This window comes from Mirounga leonina, unplaced genomic scaffold (genome assembly GCF_011800145.1).
Source record: "Mirounga leonina isolate KUSES-001 unplaced genomic scaffold, KU_Mleo_1.0 Mir_94, whole genome shotgun sequence".
Classification (NCBI taxonomy): Eukaryota; Metazoa; Chordata; class Mammalia; order Carnivora; family Phocidae; genus Mirounga; species Mirounga leonina.
The window spans coordinates 13,354,207-13,375,121 of NW_023270855.1; the positions used below are offsets into that span (position 1 = coordinate 13,354,207).

Here is a 20,915-nt window from a genome sequence, read left to right on the forward strand (position 1 = left end):
CTAACTTTGTTTTTCCCCTTGAGTATTGTCTTTGGCCATTCTGGGTCTTTTGCCTGTTCATATATGTTTAGAATCAGTTTGTTGATATCCAGAAAATAACTTTCTGAGATTTGGATTGGGGTTGTATTAAATCTAATTTTTAGTTTGTTTTCTGTTTATTTAGTTCAACAGATGTTTATTTGGTATACAAATTTTATAACAGTTTCCTATGTCTTGGGCATAAGGAAAAGAAAAAGACGTATGCCCTATCCTCAAGGCATTTACCATTTCCCTCTGGTAGAGGTATACTCTCTCTGGGTATGTGTCCCTCCCTCCCTTCCTTCCTCCTCCTCCCTCCCTCTCTCTCCCTCCTCCTACCTTCCTCTCTCTCTGTCTCTCTCTCCCCCGTCTCCTTTCCCCTCCATGCACAATGACCTGTAAGCATCATTTTTCCATAGTGACAATACTATAGGAGGAGTATGTACAAAGCACTTGGAGAGGAAAAAATGATTCATTCTTCCTGTACAAATTAGGAAGTGCTTCAAAGAAAAGGTCACATTAGAGCTGGGGCTTGAAGGGGACATTTTCAGAAGCTAGGGATAGAAGGAGAGATTGAAGGAGACTCCAAAAAGGGGAATAGCATGGGCACAAAGCATTGTACAAGTGCGGGATGTGTTCTGGGTAATGTTAGTAATTTAAGGTTTCTGGGGGTGACATTTTTCACACTTTTTAATGTAACACTTTATGACTGTGAGTCTTTTTTTGTATTTTAATTCATTTAATGAGCACTTGGCAAGATGAGACACACACACACACAAAAATAAATAGCACTGGGGTTTACCCTCAGGGAATTTACAGTTTCACTGGAAAGTTACAGCAGTAAAAATTATATGGGAAACAATTTAGATATTTTAAAATTTTACTCAAGTTCCTTCTAGTTAAAAATATGTATAATTCTCAATGTGAAAATTATCCTAACAATTTCTGCACAGGTTATTTTGTACAAGGTAGCAAAATGTTTTAATCTCCATGTGTCTTTGAAAACAGTTGCTTGAAGGGCTTTTAGAATCATGGGGTGATTAAATTGTACACACTGTTTCTGTATGTATGGGTAATTTCAGTCCTGATTTCCTATCTGAGAATGTTTCTGATCAGGTAATGCTTACCCAAGTGTCAAGGCACGATTGAATTGAATGCCATTTCTTCCATGAAACCTTTCGTCCAAGAAGAAGTGGTTTTTATTTCCTCTAAATTTCCACAACATTTTACTGTTGTCTGAAGGCAATTTGTGTATTCTCTTTGGTGTTGTATGTATAGTTGTCTGATATTCTACAGGGGAAGCAGTTTTAGACCTTTTAAAATCTCTGTATCCACCCCCACCCCCCACCCCCACTCGCCTAGTGTCTTACACATTTTAGCCATTCTGTAACAGTTTCTTGAATGATCTGTTACTTCTTTTTGGTGGATACAATATTGAGAAACTGCTGTGGGAATAAAGGGTATCCCATACTTTCTAAAGAAACCTTTGTAAAATATTCTTTTGCTCTATCTCATCCTCCTAAGAATCCAGTAACAGGTATTATTCCCCATTTACAGTAAGGCAACCGAGGCTTAATAGAATCATAAATCCCAGGGCTTGAAGGAACTTTAATGCTATTTCATCTACAATTAGTGTCTGTCTTTGAGGGCAGTAGAGTAAGAGAATGGTATAGATAGATAAGCCTTGTACAGACGGCTAAAGCAGCAGTTTGTGGGTAGATCCAGAGATCATGATTCTCTTGTTCATCCCACTTTGTCCTGAGCCTTTAATGTATTACATTAGATTTAAGGAGAGAAAAGAAGGAAAAGGGAGAAGAACTGCACAAAAGTATTCATATAAGCTTATCTCATTTTTGTATATAAGACAAAAATATAGTAGCAAGTGAAAGAAAACACAAAACTGACTTAAGCAGAAAAGAAGTGGGAGAGGGGACATTCATGGGTTCTCATAGTGGGGAAGTTCAAGAGTAGATATGGCCCCAGACACAACTGGTTCCAAGGCCTCAGGCAGATCTTCCTTTTTGACTATCTCCTGGCTCTTCTTTTTTCTGTATTTGCTCCATTTTCAGGCAGTGTCTCTGTTTCTACTGAGGAAGTAGCTGGAAGAGAGAGTATCCCTTTTCTCATAGCTCCAGCCGGTTTTAAGATTAACTTTGACTGGATCATGGGCCTATCTCTAATTTAAACATCTGTGGTCAAAAGAATGCCACAGTTGGCCATGCCTGAGTCACAGTAGGTGGAGTAGGGTCATCAGCTCTACCTGAGCCATATAGAGGGTTGAACAAATGGTTTTCAAAGGGATGTCAGTTCTGACAAGAACAGGAAGGGATGAGGGCTGGGTGGGCACAAGTAATACATGCCCACTACACCTGCCTGGAGTGTGTAGCCCAAATATGGTTCTCTCTCTCTCTCTTTTTTTTTTTTAAAGATTTATTTATTTGAAAGAGAGAGGGAGTGCACTGCATGGGGGAGGTGCAGAGGGAGAGAAAATCCCAAGCAGACTCTGCTGATCCCACAACCCGTAAGATCACGGCCTGAGCTGAAGACAGAAGTTGGACACTTAACCCATGGAGCCACTCAGGCGCCCCCCAAATATGGTTCTAATGGCAATAGAGTCACCTTGACTTACGTACTTTTGACTGGCGTGGCAATGGCACAAACCGTGGTGTAGCAAAGGGGGTTTTAACTTACTTTCAACGAGGAATGCATTGTTTGAATCTGGAACTTCAGTGAAGACTTGATTAAAATGGTTCTTTTTATGTGGTTTAGGGTCCTGTAGAGTGAAACACTTAATGCTCTGGATTTCACTAGAACAACATTTTACATTTGTAGGACAGAAAACTTCATTTCATTCGTGTAAATTGGAAATTATGATCCACTTGGAACAATGCAGGGTATTTTTATCTATAGCCTCCAGAACGGAAACTTGGCTTATTCATTGTTGGTTATCTCTGATGGGTAGTGAAAGAAGAAGGAAAAAAACCAGGCTAGGAGTCCACAGTGGAAGTTGTGATTGTGTTAGCATTGTTGGTACTCACCTCGAGGGAGAAGAGGATAAACAAAATGAGGTGATTGTAAAACTTTATTAGGCATAATGGGCACAGCTTCCTGTGTGTCTTCTCTTTACGCCGAGGGCTGAACACCTGTTCTCAGAGTAGGACCTACTTGTCTGCTGCTGGAAAGCTTTTTTTAACTTTAAATCCTTTATGAAACCTCATATTAGATCATTTTATTTTATTTTTTTAAAGATTTTTTATTTATTTATCTGAGAGAGAGAATGGGAGACAGAGAGCATGAGAGGGGGAGGATCAGAGGGAGAAGCAGACTCCCTGCCGAGCAGGGAGCCCGATGCGGGACTCGATCCCGGGACTCCAGGATCATGACCTGAGCCGAAGGCAGTTGCTTAACCAACTGAGCCATCCAGGCGCCCCAGATCATTTTAATAATCATTTTAAAACTACACTTGGAGCTTTTGTCTGAAGTCTTCTATGTTTCTGCTTCTCTGCAGAGCTGCTTAAAATTCTGACTTCTAAGGACTGAGGAACCTTGTGTCTCAGACATTTGGAGGATAATCAGAATAATGTGTACCTAGTTCAGTCCTTGCACAGTCTTAAAACAGGTTTCACTACAATGCAAACATGCTCTCCGTGTCTGGGACTGTGTTAGAACAAGAATTTCTACAATTACGAATAACTCAAGTGGCAAATTCCTCATCATATTCATGATCTCACTCATTCAGTCAATAAAGATTTTTTTTTTTGAGTGTCTATCCTGAACTATGCACCATGCTAGGCACTGGGGATATAGAAATGAAAAATATTTGTGAATCCCAAAGAGCCTAGGATCTAGGGGAGGTGAAAACCCGTCATTAAAATACGTGTTTGGGCGCCTGGGTGGCTCAGTTGGTTACGCGACTGCCTTCGGCTCAGGTCATGATCCTGGAGTCCCGGGATCGAGTCCCGCATCGGGCTCCCTGCTCGGCAGGGAGTCTACTTCTCCCTCTGACCCTCCTCCCTCTCCTGCTCTCTCTCTCTCATTCTCTCTCTCAAATAAATAAATAAAATCTTTAAAAAAAAAAAATACGTGTTTGTCAGTTGTTAGGATAGGTAGAGGTATTTATCAGAGGAACCCAAATGAGGGGCATATGACCCAGCCAGAGGAGGGAAATGCAGGCAGTAAAGGCCTAGAGGAGGTGATCTTGAATATTGACTATTTACAGACAAAGTGTAGGTGGGACACATCACGAGGGAGACGGTGAGAGATTAGGCTTTGATGGTTAGATATTTTATTTTACCCTGAAAGGTGATGGGGATGCCTAAGGAATTTAAGTAGGAAAGTGGTATGATCAGATTGACACCTTATTTTATTGTTTATCTTTTGAACAGACAGTATATTTACATGGTTTAGAAAAAATTATAGAAGGGTGTGTAGTGAAAAATTTTATACTTACCTGATATCCTTCCTCTCAAATAACCACCACACGAGTTTCTGACATGTCTTCCCAGAGCTCTGTTCTGCAAATATAAGCAAATACAAAAATATGTGAATCTCTATTCTTCTCCCACCTCCTTTTCACACAAATGGTAACACGCCATGCTTACTGTGGTACACTTTGCTTTGTTCACTTTAGTTCTTTGTCTTGGCAAGATCTCTCCATATTAATTTATTAAAAGTGTCTTTTTTCCGTGCTGGGGGTGGAGCCTGCTTAAGATTCTCTCTCTCCCTCTGCCCATCCCCACTCACGATCTCTCTCTAAAACAAAAATAATAAATAAATAAATAAAATAAATCATTCTCTGAGATTGGTCACTCCCTCAAATTAGCAGGTCATTTCTCTCCTGTTTCACCAACTACTTATACTTCTGCCTTCTCACTCCAACTCTTTGCAGTTTGGTTCCTGTCTCAGAAGTTCAGTGAAATCTATTTCACTAGTCACAAGTGACCTATTTTAGTTTTATAATCTCTTACTGATTAACGTGTGATGGGGAAGAAGATTTAGCATAATACTGGAAAGAAATTTTTAAAATTTAGATAAATCAGGACATGGAATTGGTTATATCATAAAAGCAGAGATTTTCTAGTCACTGGCATTTCTGGAAATGTACACAGCCTCCCTCCCCTAATTTATCTGCTTCTGGTGAGAGTTCTCCCTACTGTGTATTCTGGATACTGCATCAAATGAAGTGTACTGAAGGCAACTACCATGAATTCCTTCTTGCTAACTCAAGCATATTATGACTTATTGGAAAGATCTTGAAGGCTTATGGAATTCTGGGAGTCCTGATAGTGGTTAGCAACCACAGTGATTGGGGGTAATGAAGGACAGCATTGTTCTAGTAAGAAGTCTCATCAGACCCCGCCCTGTATTAATACCTTTCCTTTGGTTTTGGTAACACTTTTTGCAGATCCAGTGTTTTGCCAGATATGGAGATAGCACACAGCCTGACCCTTTCCCAGTTTTATTTTTTGTTTTGTTTTGTTTTCATCATCTTGGGATTATTCTTGGGAACCGGCTCTTTATTTTGAAAGCTGGTAAATAAGGGGAAAAAGTCAAGAATTTATCTTGCCTTTCCCATGAATATAACACGGAGTAGCTAAATAACTGAGTAGGGGAAGTTTCTCTTTATAGAAACATTTCAACAATAAATGAAGAAGATATGATAGAATTGGAATATCATTTTGCAACCCCTGATGAATTGAACCTTGATGGCTGGTAGCAACAGAAAAGAGAGTAACCCATACACTCTGTGCTTTTTTTTTTTTTTTTTAAAGATTTTATTTATTCATGAGAGACAGAGAGAGAGGCAGAGGCAGAGGGAGAAGCAGGCTCCCCGCGGAGCAAGGAGCCCGATGCGGGACTCGATCCCAGGACCCTGGGAACATGACCTGAGCTGAAGGCAGACGCCCAACCGACTGAGCCACCCAGGTGTCCCCACTCTGTGCTTCTTAATGAGGAAGACAACACCACCTACAGAGGAGTCTTACTCCCCGCAAATCAAACCTGAATCTGATAAGGCCTCTAGATTCAGCTATCAATTTTCAGGAGGTACAGAGGACAGGGGATAATGATAAATAAACTACATTATAAGGTTGCAGTCAACAAAAATCTTGACTCTGGGAATCTCTCTTAGACAAATGACCCAGTTTCTTCAACAAATAAGTTGCAAGGGGGAAAAAGAGGTAAAGGGGGAACCTATAGATTTAGATTCCTAAATGCCATATTTTACAAAAAAAAGAAAAGCCATAAAAACTATAATGTTTAGGGATGCATAGTTAAGTCATTAAAGTGCAAATAAAATAAGGTAACAATGTATATAAAAGTCAGGATAGGACAGTATGGTGACTATAGTTAATACTATATTATGCATTTGAAAGTTGCTAAAAGAGATCTTAGAAGTTCTTATCACAACATTGGGGAGGGTATGTGCTATGGTGAGCGCTGTGAATTGTGCAAGACTGATGAATCACAGACCTGTACCCCTCAAACAAATAATACATTATAAGTTAATAATAAAAAAATAATTTAAAAAAGTTATCACAAGAAAACAATTTAACTGTGGTAGTGAATGTTGACTTGTGTTGATTGTTTCATAATATATACAAATATTGAATCATTATGTTATATACCTGGAACTAAATAATGTCATATATCAATTATATCTTAAAAATAAGTTAAAAGTTGGGACAGTGGTTTTTCTCTGTGGTGAGGGGGAGGATTTGTGTTCAAGATGGGCATAGGAAGGGCTTTTGGAGTGATTGGCAAGGTATTTCATGGAGGGTGGCTTATAAGGATCTTTGACTTACAATTTATTAAGCAATATATTTAACGCTTTTTAAAATATTTGTTGTAACTGAAAAAGATTTTAGGTTTTAGGTGGTGTAGTAAAGGTGTTTCCATTCTCCTCCTAAAACAAGAACAGTAACAGAAACAGCCACATGCTCTGAATTTTCTAAGCAGTGATCTGTAAGATGCACTAAAAGCATCACTAGAATAGATTTGAAATACTCTACTGGTTAACTTGGGTCTCCACCTGATTCCTTGTAGAACTGGCAAAAAGTACACAATATTTTTAGAGAAATAAAAAGCCATGCCTTTGTGGAACTGACCAATCTTTTTTAAAAATTTTTTTATTAAAAATATTTCTTTTTATTGAGGTGTAATTGACCACTTTTTTTTTTTTACCCCCCCCACCCCTGCCTGTGGCAACCACCAATCTGTTCTTTGTATCTATGAGCTTGGTTTTTGCTTGTTTAGATTCCACATAGAACAGAGATCATATGTTGTTTGTCTTTCTCTGACTCACTTTACTTAGCATAGTGCCCTCAAGATCCATCCATGTTGCAAATGGCAAGATTTCACTCTTTTTTATGACTGAATGATATATGTATGATGCATATGATAATAAAGGACATATATTTATATACACACATGCATACATACTTATATACAACAAAACCAAAAGACAACCGACAGAATGGGAGAAGATATTTGCAAATGACATATCAGATAAAGGGCTAGTATCCAAAATCTATAAAGAACTTATCAAACTCAACACCCAAAGAATCCAATCAAGAAATGGGCAGAAGACATGAACAGACATTTTTCCAAAGAAGACATCCAAATGGCCAACAGACACATGAAAAAGAGCTTAATATCGCTCGGCATCAGGGAAATCCAAATCAAAACATCAGTGAGATACCACCTCACACCAGTCAGAATGGCTAAAATTAACAAGTCAGGAAATGACAGATGTTGGCGGGGATGCGGAGAAAGGGGAACCCTCCTATACTGTTGGTGGGAATGCAAGCTGGTGCAGCCACTCTGGAAAACAGTATAGGTTCCACAATTTTTTTTTTAAAGATTTTATTTATTATTTGAGAGAGAGAGGGAGAGAGCACGAGGGGGGAGGGGCAGAGGGAGAGGGAGAAGCAGACTCCCCACTGTGCAGGGGCCTGATGGCCTTGATCCCAGGACCCCAGGATCATGACCTGAGCTGAAGGCAGACGCTTAACCAACTGAGCCACCCAGGCCCCCCATACCACAATTGCTTCATGTGTTCATCCAGTCATGGACACTTAGGTTGTTCCCATGTCTTGGCTATTGTAAATAGTGCTACATTGAACATTGAGGTGCATACATCTTTTTGATTTAGTGTTTTAGTAAGTACCCAGTAGTGAAATTGCTAAATTATGTGGTAGTTCTTTAAGTAATATTTTTTAACTTTTTGAGGAGGCTCCATACTGTATTCCACTGTGCTTGCACCAATTTACATTTCCACTAACAGTGCACATGGGTTTCTTTTAACCACATTCTTGCCAACTCCTGTTATTTCTTGTCTTATTGATAGTAGCCATTGTAACAGATGTGGGGCATATTGATAATAGCCATTCTAACAGGTGTGAGGTGCTATCTCATTGTGGTTTTGATTTGCATTTCTGTGATGATAATGATGTTGTACATCCTTTCATGTACCTTTTAACTGTATGTTTTCTTTGGAAAAATGTCTATTCAGATCTTCTGCCCATTTTTTAATGAGAGTTTTTCTTTTTTGCTGTTGAGTTTATGAGTTCTTTATATATTGTAAATATTAACTCATCAGATATATGATTTGCAAAAAATTTCTACCATTCATTAGATTGCCTTTTTATTTTGTTGACAGTTTCCTTTGCTGTACAGAAGCTTTTTAGTTTGGTATAGCCCCACTTGCTCATTTATGCTTTTGTTACTTTTGGTGTTGGGTTCAAAAAATCATCACCAGCACCTGTGTTAAGGAACTTACTGCTAATGGGATTTTATGGTTTCACGTCTTAGGTTCAGGTTTTTATTCCATTTTGAGTTAATTTTTGTGTATGGCATAAGATAGTGGTTTAGTTTCATTCTTTTGAATGTGGCTATCCAGTTTTCCAACACTATTTATTGAAGAGACTGTTCTCTCCATTTGATATTCTTGGCCTTTCTGTTGTAAACTTATTGACCATGTATGCATGGGTTTATTTCTGGGCTCTCTGTTCCATGTCATTGTTTGTTTTTATGCCAGTGCCATACTGTTTTAATTGCTCTGGCTTTGTAATATTGTTTGAAATCAGGGAGCATAATGCCTATAGGCTTGTTGTTCTTTGTCAAGATTGCTTTGGCTATTCAGGGTCTCTTGTGGTTCCATACAAATTTTAGGATTGTTTCTTCTATTTCTGTGAGAAATGCCAGTGGAATTTTGATAGGAATTGCACTGAATCATAAGGATGCTTTAAAAATACTAATTCTTCCAATCCGTGAGCATGAAATATCTTCCCAGTGATTTGTGTTGTCTTCAGTTTCTTTCCTTAATGTGTTGTTTTAAGTGTACAGGTCTTTCACTCCCTTGGTTAAATTTATTGCTAGATATTTTATTATTTTTGATGCAATTATAAATGAGATTGTTTTAATTTGTCTTTCTGATAGTTGGTTATTGATGTATAGAAATGTCACAGGTTTCTTTGGCATTGATTTTTGTATCCTGCAGTGTTACTGGAATTTGTTTATTAGTTTAACAGTTTTCTGGTGGAGTCTTTGGGGTTTTCTATATATATCATCTGGTGACATTTTTACTTCTTCCTTTATAATTTGGATGTCTTTAATTTCTTTTTCTCATCTAATTACTCTGGCTAAAACATCCAATATTAAACTAAATAAAAGTGGCAAGAGTGGGCATCCTTGTCTTATTCCTGATCTTAAAGGAAAAGCTTTTAGCTTTTTACCATTGAGTATGATGTTAGCTGTAGGCTTGTCATATATGGCCTTTATTATGTTGAGGTACATTCTGTCTATACCCACTTTATTGAGAGTTTTTATCATAAATGGATGTTGAATTTTGTCAAATGCTTTTTTGCATGTATTGAGGTGATCATATGATTTTTATCATACATTTTGTTAATATGGTGTATCACATTGACTGATTTGTGGATATTGAACCAGCCTTTCATCCCAGGAATAAATCCCACTTGATCATGGTATATAATCCTTTAATGTATTTTTGAATTCAGTTTGCTAATATTTTGTTGAGGAATTTTGCACCTATGTTCATCAGAGATACTGGCCTATAATTTCTTATTCCTGCAGCATCCTGTCTGCTTTCTGTGTTAGGATAATGCTGGCCTTATAAAATGAGTTTGGAAGCACTCCCTCATCTTCGATTTTTTGGAAGTGTTTGAGAAGAATTGGTTATAATTCTTCTTTGAGTGTTTGGTAGAATTCACCAGGGAAGCCATCTGGTTCTGGATTTTTGTTTTTTGGGAAGTTTTGATTACTGATTCAATTTCCTTAGTAGTAATCAGTCTGTTCAGATTTTCTATTTCTTCATGATTCAGTCTGGTAGGTTGTATGTTGCTAGAAATTTTTCCATTTCTTTTAGGTTGTCCAATTTTTTGGCATATAATTATTCATCATGGTTTCTTAATGATATTTTATATTTCAGTGGCATCATTTCTAATATCTCCTCTTTCATTTCTGATTTTGAGTATCCTCTCTTTTTCTTGGTGAGTCTAGCTAAAGATTTATCATTTTTATCTTTTCAAAGAACCAGTTTCTTAAGGTAGGTGTTTATTGCTCTGAACTTAGAATTTCTTTTGCTGCATCCCATAAATTTTGATTTATTTCCATTTTTATTTGTCTCATGGTATTTTTTTATGTAACTTTTGATTTCTTCTTTGGCCTCTTGATTGGTTAGTAACATGTTGTTTAATTTTCACGTATCTGTGAATTTTCCCATTTTCTTTATGGAATTGGTTTCTAGTTTCCTATCATTTGTGCTTGGAAAAGATGATTGATACGATTGCAGTCCTCTTAAATTTATTAAGCTTGTTTTGTGGCCTAACCTGTGATCTATCCTGGAGGGTGTTCCATGTGCACTTGGAAAGAATGTGTATTTCTTTTGCTTTTGGATGGGATGTTCTGTATATGTCTGTTAAGTTCATCTGGTCTAATACTTTGTTTAAGGTTGCTGTTTCCATATTGATTTTCTGTCTGGGTGATCTATCCATTGATGTAAGTGGGATATGAAGTCCCCAGTTATTATTGTGTTGCTGTCTGTTTCTCCTTCTAGGTCTGTTAATATTTGGTTTATTTATTTAGGTGCTTCTATGTTGACTACATAAATTTTTTACAAATGTTATATCCTCTTGTTGGATTGGCCCCTTTATCATTATGTAGTGCTCTTTGTGTTTTATTGTAGTCTCTATTTTAAAGTTGATTTTGCTGATATAAGTATAGCTACTCTAGCTTCCTGTTGGTTTCCATTTTCCTGGAGTATCTTTTTCCTTCCCCTCACTTTCAGTCTCTGTGTGCATTTCAAGTGAGTGTCTTGTAGATTGCATATAGATGGGTCTTGTTTTTTAATTTATTCAGCCACTCTATGTCTTTTGATTGGAGAACTTAGTCCATTTACATTGAAAGTAATTATTGATAGGTAAGTACTTATTGCCATTTTGTTCATTGTTTTCTGGCTTTTTTGGTTATTCCTCTCTGTTCCTCTTTTATTCTCTTACTCCCCTTCTTTGTGGTTTGATGTCTTTCTTTATGGTATGCTTATATTCCTTTTCCTTTATCTTTTGTGTATTTACTATAGGTTTTCCCTTTGTGATTACCATGAGGTTTACACGTAACAACTTATATCTATAACAGCCTTTTTTTAAGTAGGCAATTTAAGTTTGATTGCATTCTAAGGCTTAACATTTTTACTCCCTGCTGCCATGTTTCATGTTTTTGATATCTAGTTTTATATCTTTTCATCTTACTTATCCCTTAACTAATTCTTTTAATGAGTTATTTTCACTACTTTTGTCTCTTAACCTTCATGTTAGCTTTATAAGTGATTAATCTACTATATTTACTATATATTTATAAATATCATATATTTCCTTTTCTTGTGGCTGTTTAATTTTCTGTTGTGTGGATGGCCCACAATTTACTTAACCCGTCCACTACTGATAGACATTTAGTTTATTGCCAATCTTTTTCTGTTAAAGACAGAGCTGTAATAAGTTGCATTGGATACCAAAGGCTGACATTTCAGAAAGTTCAGTAGGTGCTTACACATTTCAGAATGAATGACTGAACAGAAGATAAATGGCTTAGAGAGGAGCAAGGAGGGATGTGACAGGATGAGACTGGAGACAGGGTGACTGGTTGTGAGACTCCTGCAGTTGCCTGGGAATAGAAAGAAGGGAGAGATCCAGTAAGATGGAGTGACCTCTGTAATGCTGGGATTAGGGGACAGGAGTAGTTAAGCATGATTTCTTGGAGTAATGGTAATACATTGGACAAATAAGACATTTATTACCCATATATCATAGATGAAAAGAGCTCCATTTTCACTGGGAAATATATGCACAGAATTAAAGACAACCACCAGCAAAGAGAGTCAATGGAAATAGAACGTAGGAATCAATGATTGTTCATTGCTACTTTCCGTTTCTTTTAATCTTGTTTTACTAGGTCTTCTGCTGTTATTGCTAAATCACATTCTTTCTTTTTATTCCAACTAGTTATCTCTCTTTGGCTTCCTTTTTTTCCTTCCTCAATCTGAACCCTTATTTTATGAATTAGAGTCTTCACAATTCTTATGCTGCTGGGAGGTCAATGAATTGATTTTTCACTTGTCTGATTAGAAAGTAAGATACTGTGTCTGCAGAATATATTTCTGACAGATGATATGATTGTGTTTTTTTTTTAATTAAGATAGAATGACATACCATAATATTCACCCTTATAAATTGAACAATTGTTTCCCAGTTCATTCACAAGGTTTCACAATCATCATCAGTAATTCCAGAACATTCCATCACCCCCAAAAAGAAACCCCATATCCATTAGCAGTCATTCCCCATTTCTTTTTCCCTCCCACCCGTGGCAACAGCTAATCTACTTTATGTCTCCTTGGATTTGTCTGTTCTGGGCATTTCATATGAATGGAATCATATAATATGTGGCCTTTTGTGAGTAGATTATTTCACTTAGCATAATGTTTTCAAGGTTCATCCATATTGTAATATGTATTGGTACTTCATTCCTTTTTCTGGCTGAATAATATTCCATTTAATGGATATACCACATTTTGTATATCTGTCATTTGATGGACTTTTGACTTTCCACTTTTTTGACTATTCTGAATAATGTTGCTATGAACATTTGTGTTGCTATGAACATGGATATTTGTTTTCATTTATCTTGGGCATATAGAAGTGAAATTGTGTCATATGGTGACTCTTTATTTAGATTTTTGAAGAACCAAGAGACTGTTTTCTAAAGCAGCTGCATCATTTTACATTCCTACCAGCAATGTATGAAGGTTCCAATTTCTACATCCTTGTCAGTACTTGTTATTGTCAATCTTTTGGGTTATAGCCATGCTAGTGGGCATGAAGTAGACTCTCTTTTTAGTTTTTAGTTACATTTCCCTAATGATTCATGATGTTGAGCATAGGCCTGCATTTCTTAACTGAATATTTTTGGTGCAATCCTTAGGCACTATGTTTAGTGCTGGAAATACAGATGTGAACAAAGCAGTCCAATGGCCTCTTGGAATTTAGAGTTTATGTGAGACATATATAGGAGCAAAGTAATTGCAATTAGAGTTTTAATAAGGAATCAATTAAGAACAAGGACATAATAAGGACAAGACATGGTCCCTTATTAAACTTCTTAGATATTCCATTTCAGTGATTTAAGTCTTTCCTATTTCACTGGAGACCTACATTCACTCAGTGGTTTTTAAGAATATTATATATGGCATTTTTGCATTTGATTTTAAAAATAATTCAAAAGAAATGAGATCATATTAAAGGAAAACTCAAATGTATAAAGAAGTGGAGTATCTCCCTGCCTTTGCACTCCAGCCGTTAGCAGCGTGGTGACTATTGCTCCTGACCTGTTTCCATGGCATGTATCAAGTAGATTTTTGACTAAAGAACTACTTGCCTAGAGAATTTTCATTTCTTTTCTTTTTTTTTTTTTTTTTTTAAGATTTTATTTATTTGACAGAGCAGGAGCGAGAGCGAGAGAGAGCACAGGCAGGGGGAGCAGCAGAGGGAGAGGGAGAAGCAGGATCCCCACTGAGCAGGGAGCCCAATATGGGCTTGATCCCAGGACCCTGGGATCATGATCTGAGCTAAAGGCAGACGCTTAACAGACTGAGCCACCCAGGTGCCCTTCATTTCTTCTTCTTTTTTTTTTTTTTCATTTTTATTTATCTCTCGTACAATGTGGGGCTCGAACTTGTGACCTGTAGATCAAGAGTCACATGCTCTTCCAACTGATCCAGCCAGGCATACCAAGAATTTTCACTTCTTTTTGAGACCAGTCCTTCACTTTCATAGGAGCATGGAGTGATTTTACTGATGGTGCAGTGATTTCTGTGGTGGGTATGTAGTAACTGTTGGGTGCTTACTGTGTGCTAGGCACTCTGCCCTCTATACAGGTCCACTTTGGCTGTGATGGCATGACTCCCTGTCTCCCCTTTCACTGCAGATGGTCCTCATCCCCGCCGGAGTGTTTACAATGGGCACAGATGATCCTCAGATAAAGCAAGATGGGGAGGCACCTGCCAGGAGAGTTGCTATTGATGCATTTTACATGGATGCCTATGAAGTCAGTAATGCTGAATTTGAAAAATTTGTGAACTCAACTGGCTATTTGACGGAGGTAATAGGGTCGGGATGGGAAGGAAGAACTTGTTCTTTTCTAATGTTGATTAACCATTTTTTATTATGTGCCCCCTACTATGCTCAGGAGCTTATATATTTTTCATCTAATCCAGTTCTCATAGCAACCCCATGAGGCCGGTTATTTTTCAGGTAGTGAAATGAGGATTAGAAAAGTGGTTTGCCCTGGGTTGCACAGCTAGTTATTGGTGGAGCTGGGTTTCAAGCCTGGCCAGTGAGATGCCAGGGCCTCTTTTCTAACCATTATGCTATATTGTATCAACGCTTTACTATACCAGAGAGTGCCACTGCCTTCTCAGGCTTTTTGAGATAGCAGATAGAATCTAAAACCAGGCCACTTTTCCCTCTCAAAAAATTGCAGTTTGTTTGTTCAAGAAGCATTACGTATTTCATTAAGCAATAGATGGAGAAGTACAGCTTTTCAATTTTGTGATTTTTTTTTCTTTTTTCTTTTCTCTTTTGTTTTAGAGAGAGAGAGAGAGAGAACATGTGGTTGGGGGGGGGGTTCTTGGAGGGAGAGGGAGAGAGAGAATCTTAAGCAGGCTCCATGCCCAGTGCAGAGCCCGACGTGGGACTCAATCTCACGACCCTGAGATTATGACCTGAGCTGAAATCAAGAGTCAGATACCCAACTGACTGAGCTATCCAGGCGCCCCTGTGGTTTTATTTCAATGCCCGATGACTCATAAGCTCTCCTGTAGCAATTCCAAGTTATTCTCTGGTCACTGAATCCCAAAGCAAGGTTCTGCAAGTAGATGTTTCTTCTAAAAGTGAGTAAGAATAAGGAGGCTTTTTAGTTTATGAAATTTTCTCTAAGTGTCTAAAATATACTTGTTTTTTTAGGCTTCCCATTTTCTTTCACCAAAGGACTTTACCCTTGCCTTTAGTTTGTGGAATCCTTGTTTTATTTCCTCCCACCCAGGCCCAAAACATTTTTTTCTTTTAAATAAAAAAGTAATTTGAGAGTAAATGCTGAAAGCAAAAAAGTGTTCAAATTTGGTTTTGCAGCATCGCATTTCTTTGGAATTTCCTAAAACATACAAAGTGTTTTCTCTTTTGTACCTGTTTATTATAAGCAGAAGTCCCTCTTCTTTTTGTTTCATAAGGATCCTCTCAGATCAGTTTCCTTAATAGTCTATGTAAGTTAGAACACTTGTAAGGGAACAAGCTCCTCTCAGACTAGGGTTCTCCATAAAGAAGATAGAATAAACAGAATTTAGGGCATTCAGGAACATGGATGAGGAAAAGTGACATCTGGCTTTTTACTACCCTTTCATTCAAGTTTAGCATTTCCTTCAATTATGAGGCAGATGACAAGCCCTAGTAATAGTAGCAGTACCTATAACTTTGTCGCCAGTAGAAATCACAAACATTTTTTTGTCACGTTATTGTTGTAGATATCTTGAAATATTGTTTGCATTCATCCTTCCTTTAGAAATGATGATAATTGGGGGTGCCTGGGTGGCTCAGTCATTAGGCAGCTGTCTTCGGCTCCTTTTAGGTCATGATCCCAGGAAGGCTCAGGTCATGATTCCTGGTCCTGGAATCGAGCTGCATTGGGCTCCCTGCTCAGTGGGGTGGGAGCCTGCTTCTCCCTCTCCCACTCCCCCTGCTTGTGTTCCTGCTCTTGCTCTCTCTCTCTGTCAAAAAAATAAATAAAATCTTAAAAAAAAAAAAGAGGGGCGCCTGGGTGGCTCAGTTGGTTAAGCGACTGCCTTCGGCTCAGGTCATGATCCTGGAGTCCCGGGATCGAGTCCCGCATCGGGCTCCCTGCTCGGCAGGGAGTCTGCTTCTCCCTCTGACCCTCCCCCCTCTCATGTGCTCTCTCTCTCTCTCATTCTCTCTCTCTCAAATAAATAAATAAAAACTTAAAAAAATATATATATATAAAAAAAGAAATGATGAGAATTATGAGAACTTCCATTAGATCTTATTTAATATATTAATAAAGAGCATGTATATATTATTATTCCACAAATTTACTTTATTAGTATTTTGAGATAACAATTTTTCTTCGTAATCATATTGATTTTGTTTTGTGTATTTAAACATTTCATTCTGAGAAGGAGTCCCCTAAGCTTCATCATACTGCCAGGAGGGTCCAGGACACAAAAAGTGTTAAGAACCCCTACTTTGGATAAATGTTCATATTTTTATGATACTTTACCATTTTTTTCTGTCCCTCCAACTTCATTTTATATCACACTCCACTTATCATGTTCGAGCCCAGCTGGTCTTGTTTCTATTCCTTGAAAACTCAGCATTCTTTTCCAGCTTGAGGTCTCGGCTCATATTTTTTTCCCCCACTTGGAATTTCCTTCTCCCCTTGCCCATCTCCCTTTTACTATGGCTGGTTCCTTCTCATTCTGAGTCATCTCAGCTTAATGGCCCCTTCTCAAGGAGACTTCCTCTCCCCTACTCTATTAAAAAGAGGCTTTTCTTGGTACTCTTTACCTTACAAGGTCAAGTAAAGTTGTAATTATTTTCTTCCATCCTTTGACTTGAGTTTTGTCTGTGCCCCCACATGTAAGTGCTATTAAGACAGGGACTGTGCTTATTTAATATTGACCTCATATCTCTGTCATTTAGTTCATACTCAGGCACAGAACAAGGGTGGGTACCCAAACAGGGCATGTTTGAAACTTGTTCATTGGATGAAGGGATGGTTTAGGTGCTTAGGCACTTTCCCACAAGGGAAAGATGAGGAAGAACAGGAGTGAAGAAAAGATGACAAGCTCCAATCAGGGAAAGGAGTTTGAGGTATTTATAAGGCCTGAACTACAGGGATCCAGTAGGGAGTTAACACCATCTAGTGAGGCCTGGAGGTGCAGATGTGAGGGTCGTTTGAAGTGCATGCTGCTGGTCATTAAAGCAATGAGATTGAAGGAGGTTGTCTAGCTGTAGGTCCGTGTATCTCAAAGTGTGATTTCTTGGCCCACCTGTATTACAGTCACCAGCTGAGCTGTTCACACTTGAAGGTTCCTTGGCCTTCCCCTGGACCTCCAGAATCAGAATCTCTGCGGTTGAGGAGCAGTAACGTGTAGTGTTGATAAGCTGGCCAGGTGATCTCCACTGCACAAAGCTTGAGAGCCACTGGTGAAGAGAAAGAAGAGCCAGGGCAGAGCACTAGGGAGCAACAGTGTTCTAGCGGCTAGAGGAAGAGCCCATGTATTTCAGGAGATGAGTAAGAAGAGTTAGAAAGAGGAAGGAAGCTAGAAGAGTAGAATCACGGAAACCAAGGGGTTAATTAAGTGGGCGTTTGCAGTATAAGGTCACATGCAACAAATAAAACAAGATAGATGAGGACTCAAGACAGTAATGTTAAATGAAATAATCAAAATACAGAGTTCAGTCTGATGCTTCAGTTGGCCACTTGAGATTTATAAACACAGTTGACCCCTTAGGGGAGTTAGAGTCTATCAGAATATCAGCAAACAATGTCATTTAATTCTTTTAACTAGATTGCTGGAGCAGAACAAAGAACGAAGGTTGATTATGTAATCCGACATGTAAAGAATATTATTTTCCAAGTCATTTGAAACACTTGGGGAGATGTGTTTCCATCAACAGGAGCAATCACATTCTCAAAAGCTAATCTCTTCCAGTCTGCATTCTTATCAGCTAAATGAGCCTGAAAAGACAGTGATCTCTGTAAGTGATTGATATTAACCTGTTTTAATAGGAAGCCAGATGCTTTTAAGTCATTTCTGAATCCTCTGGGAAGTCATAAGAAAAACTAAAGGTCATTTGGACAAGAACAATCAGTTTTACGGTGCACAAAGAAAACGGTACATGTGAAATATGTTGCTACAACCTTTCTGGATTTTTATTTCCTTCTTTCCTTTTAGGCTGAGAAGTTTGGTGACTCCTTTGTCTTTGAAGGCATGTTGAGTGAGCAAGTGAAGACTGATATCCAACAGGCAGTAAGTAATGTCTAAACAGGCTCTCATATTTCTCTACTGCTCGTTGGAAAGGACTTGGGTGAAAACTCCAAACTACAAGTGCCACCCTCCTCAGCCCCCTACCACCTCACCATTCCTGCTCTAGATTTGCCTTTGAGAGCAGGTCCATGGGCCAGGGCCCCATGTCTTGAGGAAAATGGCACAAGTTCAGGATGGTAGCCGAAAAAGTGTCAGGTCTGACTTGAGTTTCTGTCTTGTGTACCCGAGTGACACATTGTGTTGCTGAGGAGGGCTTAGCTGGGCTCTGGACATTTCTGGGTTTCTTTGCTTATAGTCATTTCTAGAACGGAGGGTTAAATGTGAATATTATTTTAACTTCTGTACGTAAAGTCTTGATCTCATCAGGTGCTAGTGTGGAGAGAGAGCTTCCTATTTAAACATTCATCAATTCCTACAATCAGCGAAGTATTCATGAAAGGACCTTTGGCTCTGGGTATTCACAGGAAATTGAGCCAGGGAACTGGCCTTATCACCCAAGGGTGTACCTGCTTTCACAGAGAGGATCCAGGGAATGTAAATTAGGTGTGTTTTTCTCAGAAATCATGGAAACAGTGCACTGGGCTTCCATAAGCACCTGTGTAGTGAGCAGAACTTGGGATTTCTGTATGTTCGAGTATTTGTTTACACATGTCTCATAAGGAGCCAGAAAATAGAAAAACAAGGGAAGGATTGTACGTAAGCTAGGAGGTTGAGGGTTTATAAAACAAAGAGGGAAGGGAATGCAGGATAGGCAGGAGGTAGTGAGAGAAGAGAGGAAACGGGGTTGCAAGGGGGACTGATTAAGATACAGAGATTGAAGACAGGAATTCAACCCTAATCTTCCTTTGTTACACAAGTTCCCTTTCAGTTGCCTGAACTTGGTCTTTATGTGTTGGCGTCACTGTTCTTCTCTTTTGCGAGCAGCAGGGCCAGAAAAATTAAACCATCCTGGCTCCTGTTTTCTTTCTCTTCAAATGAATCTAGCAAAGGTGGTGGGGGGAGGAGGTAAAAGCAGACCTGCTCTCGATTCATTTATAGGAGAATCGGGCCACTTTTTGTATGTATTTTACATAAATGTTTTTAAAACATGACTGAGCTCTGTTTGAATTTCAGGGTTTTTTTTCCTCATTACAAGTTTTTATTATAAGTCTATTATGTAATCTGATACAACTTTTTTTTTTTTTCTTTTTTTAAAGGGCTTTGAGGTCATATTGGCCTAGTGTTGATGAGCCAGCAGCTCAGGATGTGGTGCCTTGTTTTAAGATACGGAGTTCAGATGAGGGAGGGCCTTTGTACTTATTTTTGAAATTTGCTCTTTCAGATACAGGGCCTCTTGTCACTTGAGAACCTCTGAACACATTAGGCATAAAGGCAAAGGCAGATTATTGCTAGGCTCTGAGGTGCCCTCTAAGTACCTAGCAAAGTGTGTGTGCTTGTAACTAGGACGATAACAAGCAGCTCTCACAGGAGCCTCATGTTGGTCTGTTGCTTAAATGCTCATAATGGAAAAGTAAACCTTTTAAGCGTGTTCAGAAAGGGCTGGAATGAATAAAATGAATCTGTTGATGATTTGAGAGTGCTAAGTTTTTGTTTTTTCAGCCCCCTCTTAGGTCTGACATACCCTCTTGCACCAGACCTTTGTTTTTTTTTAAGATTTTATTTCTTTATTTGAGGGAGAGAGAGAGAGAGCATGAGCAGGGGGAGGGGCAGAGGGAGAAGGAGAAACAGGCTCCCCGCTGAGCAGGGAGCCTGATGTGGGACTCCATCCCAGGGGATCCCAGGACCCTGGGATCACAACCTGAGCCTGAGGCAGATGCTTACTTAACCCCTTAACCGACTGAGCCACTCAGGGTCCCTTGCCAGACCTTTTATTAACCCAGTGTTTCCAGAAGCATAGAACATGGGATGGCCCAGGAGAAGACTTGAAGTGAAACAGGAGATGAGTTAAGGTAATACGTGGCAAAGCATAAGGTAATCCTGAATCATGGAGTGAGAAAGTTATTCCCTTTTCAGATCTCTTTCAAGACCTGTGTAAGTCAAGACAGAAATTTCATTTCGGGGGTAGCATGTCATTAACACTCAGCAACACTTGTTAGTTTCCTTTTAAACACACAAAATCAGCCTTGGAAACTTCCCAGGCTATAGTAGCTAACTAGAATTTAGTAATATTGTTTACTTCCATGTAATTATTTTATAATATTGTTTATTTTCATAGAATTATTTTAAATGTTTCATATAACTTTTAAATAAATGTAAATTATTT

At 38.5% G+C, this 20,915-nt stretch overlaps 1 protein-coding gene across 2 annotated transcripts in view; it reads left to right on the top strand.

Moving 5' to 3' along the window:
- SUMF1 (sulfatase modifying factor 1) overlaps window positions 1-20,915 on the top strand; it is a 94,035-nt gene that overhangs the window by 4,445 nt on the left and 68,675 nt on the right. For both annotated transcript variants that reach the window (XM_034998338.1, XM_034998339.1), the window contains exons 2-3: window positions 14,518-14,691; window positions 18,560-18,634. In XM_034998338.1, the coding sequence (XP_034854229.1) occupies window positions 14,518-14,691; window positions 18,560-18,634 (249 nt within the window). The remainder of the gene's footprint in view (window positions 1-14,517; window positions 14,692-18,559; window positions 18,635-20,915) is intronic.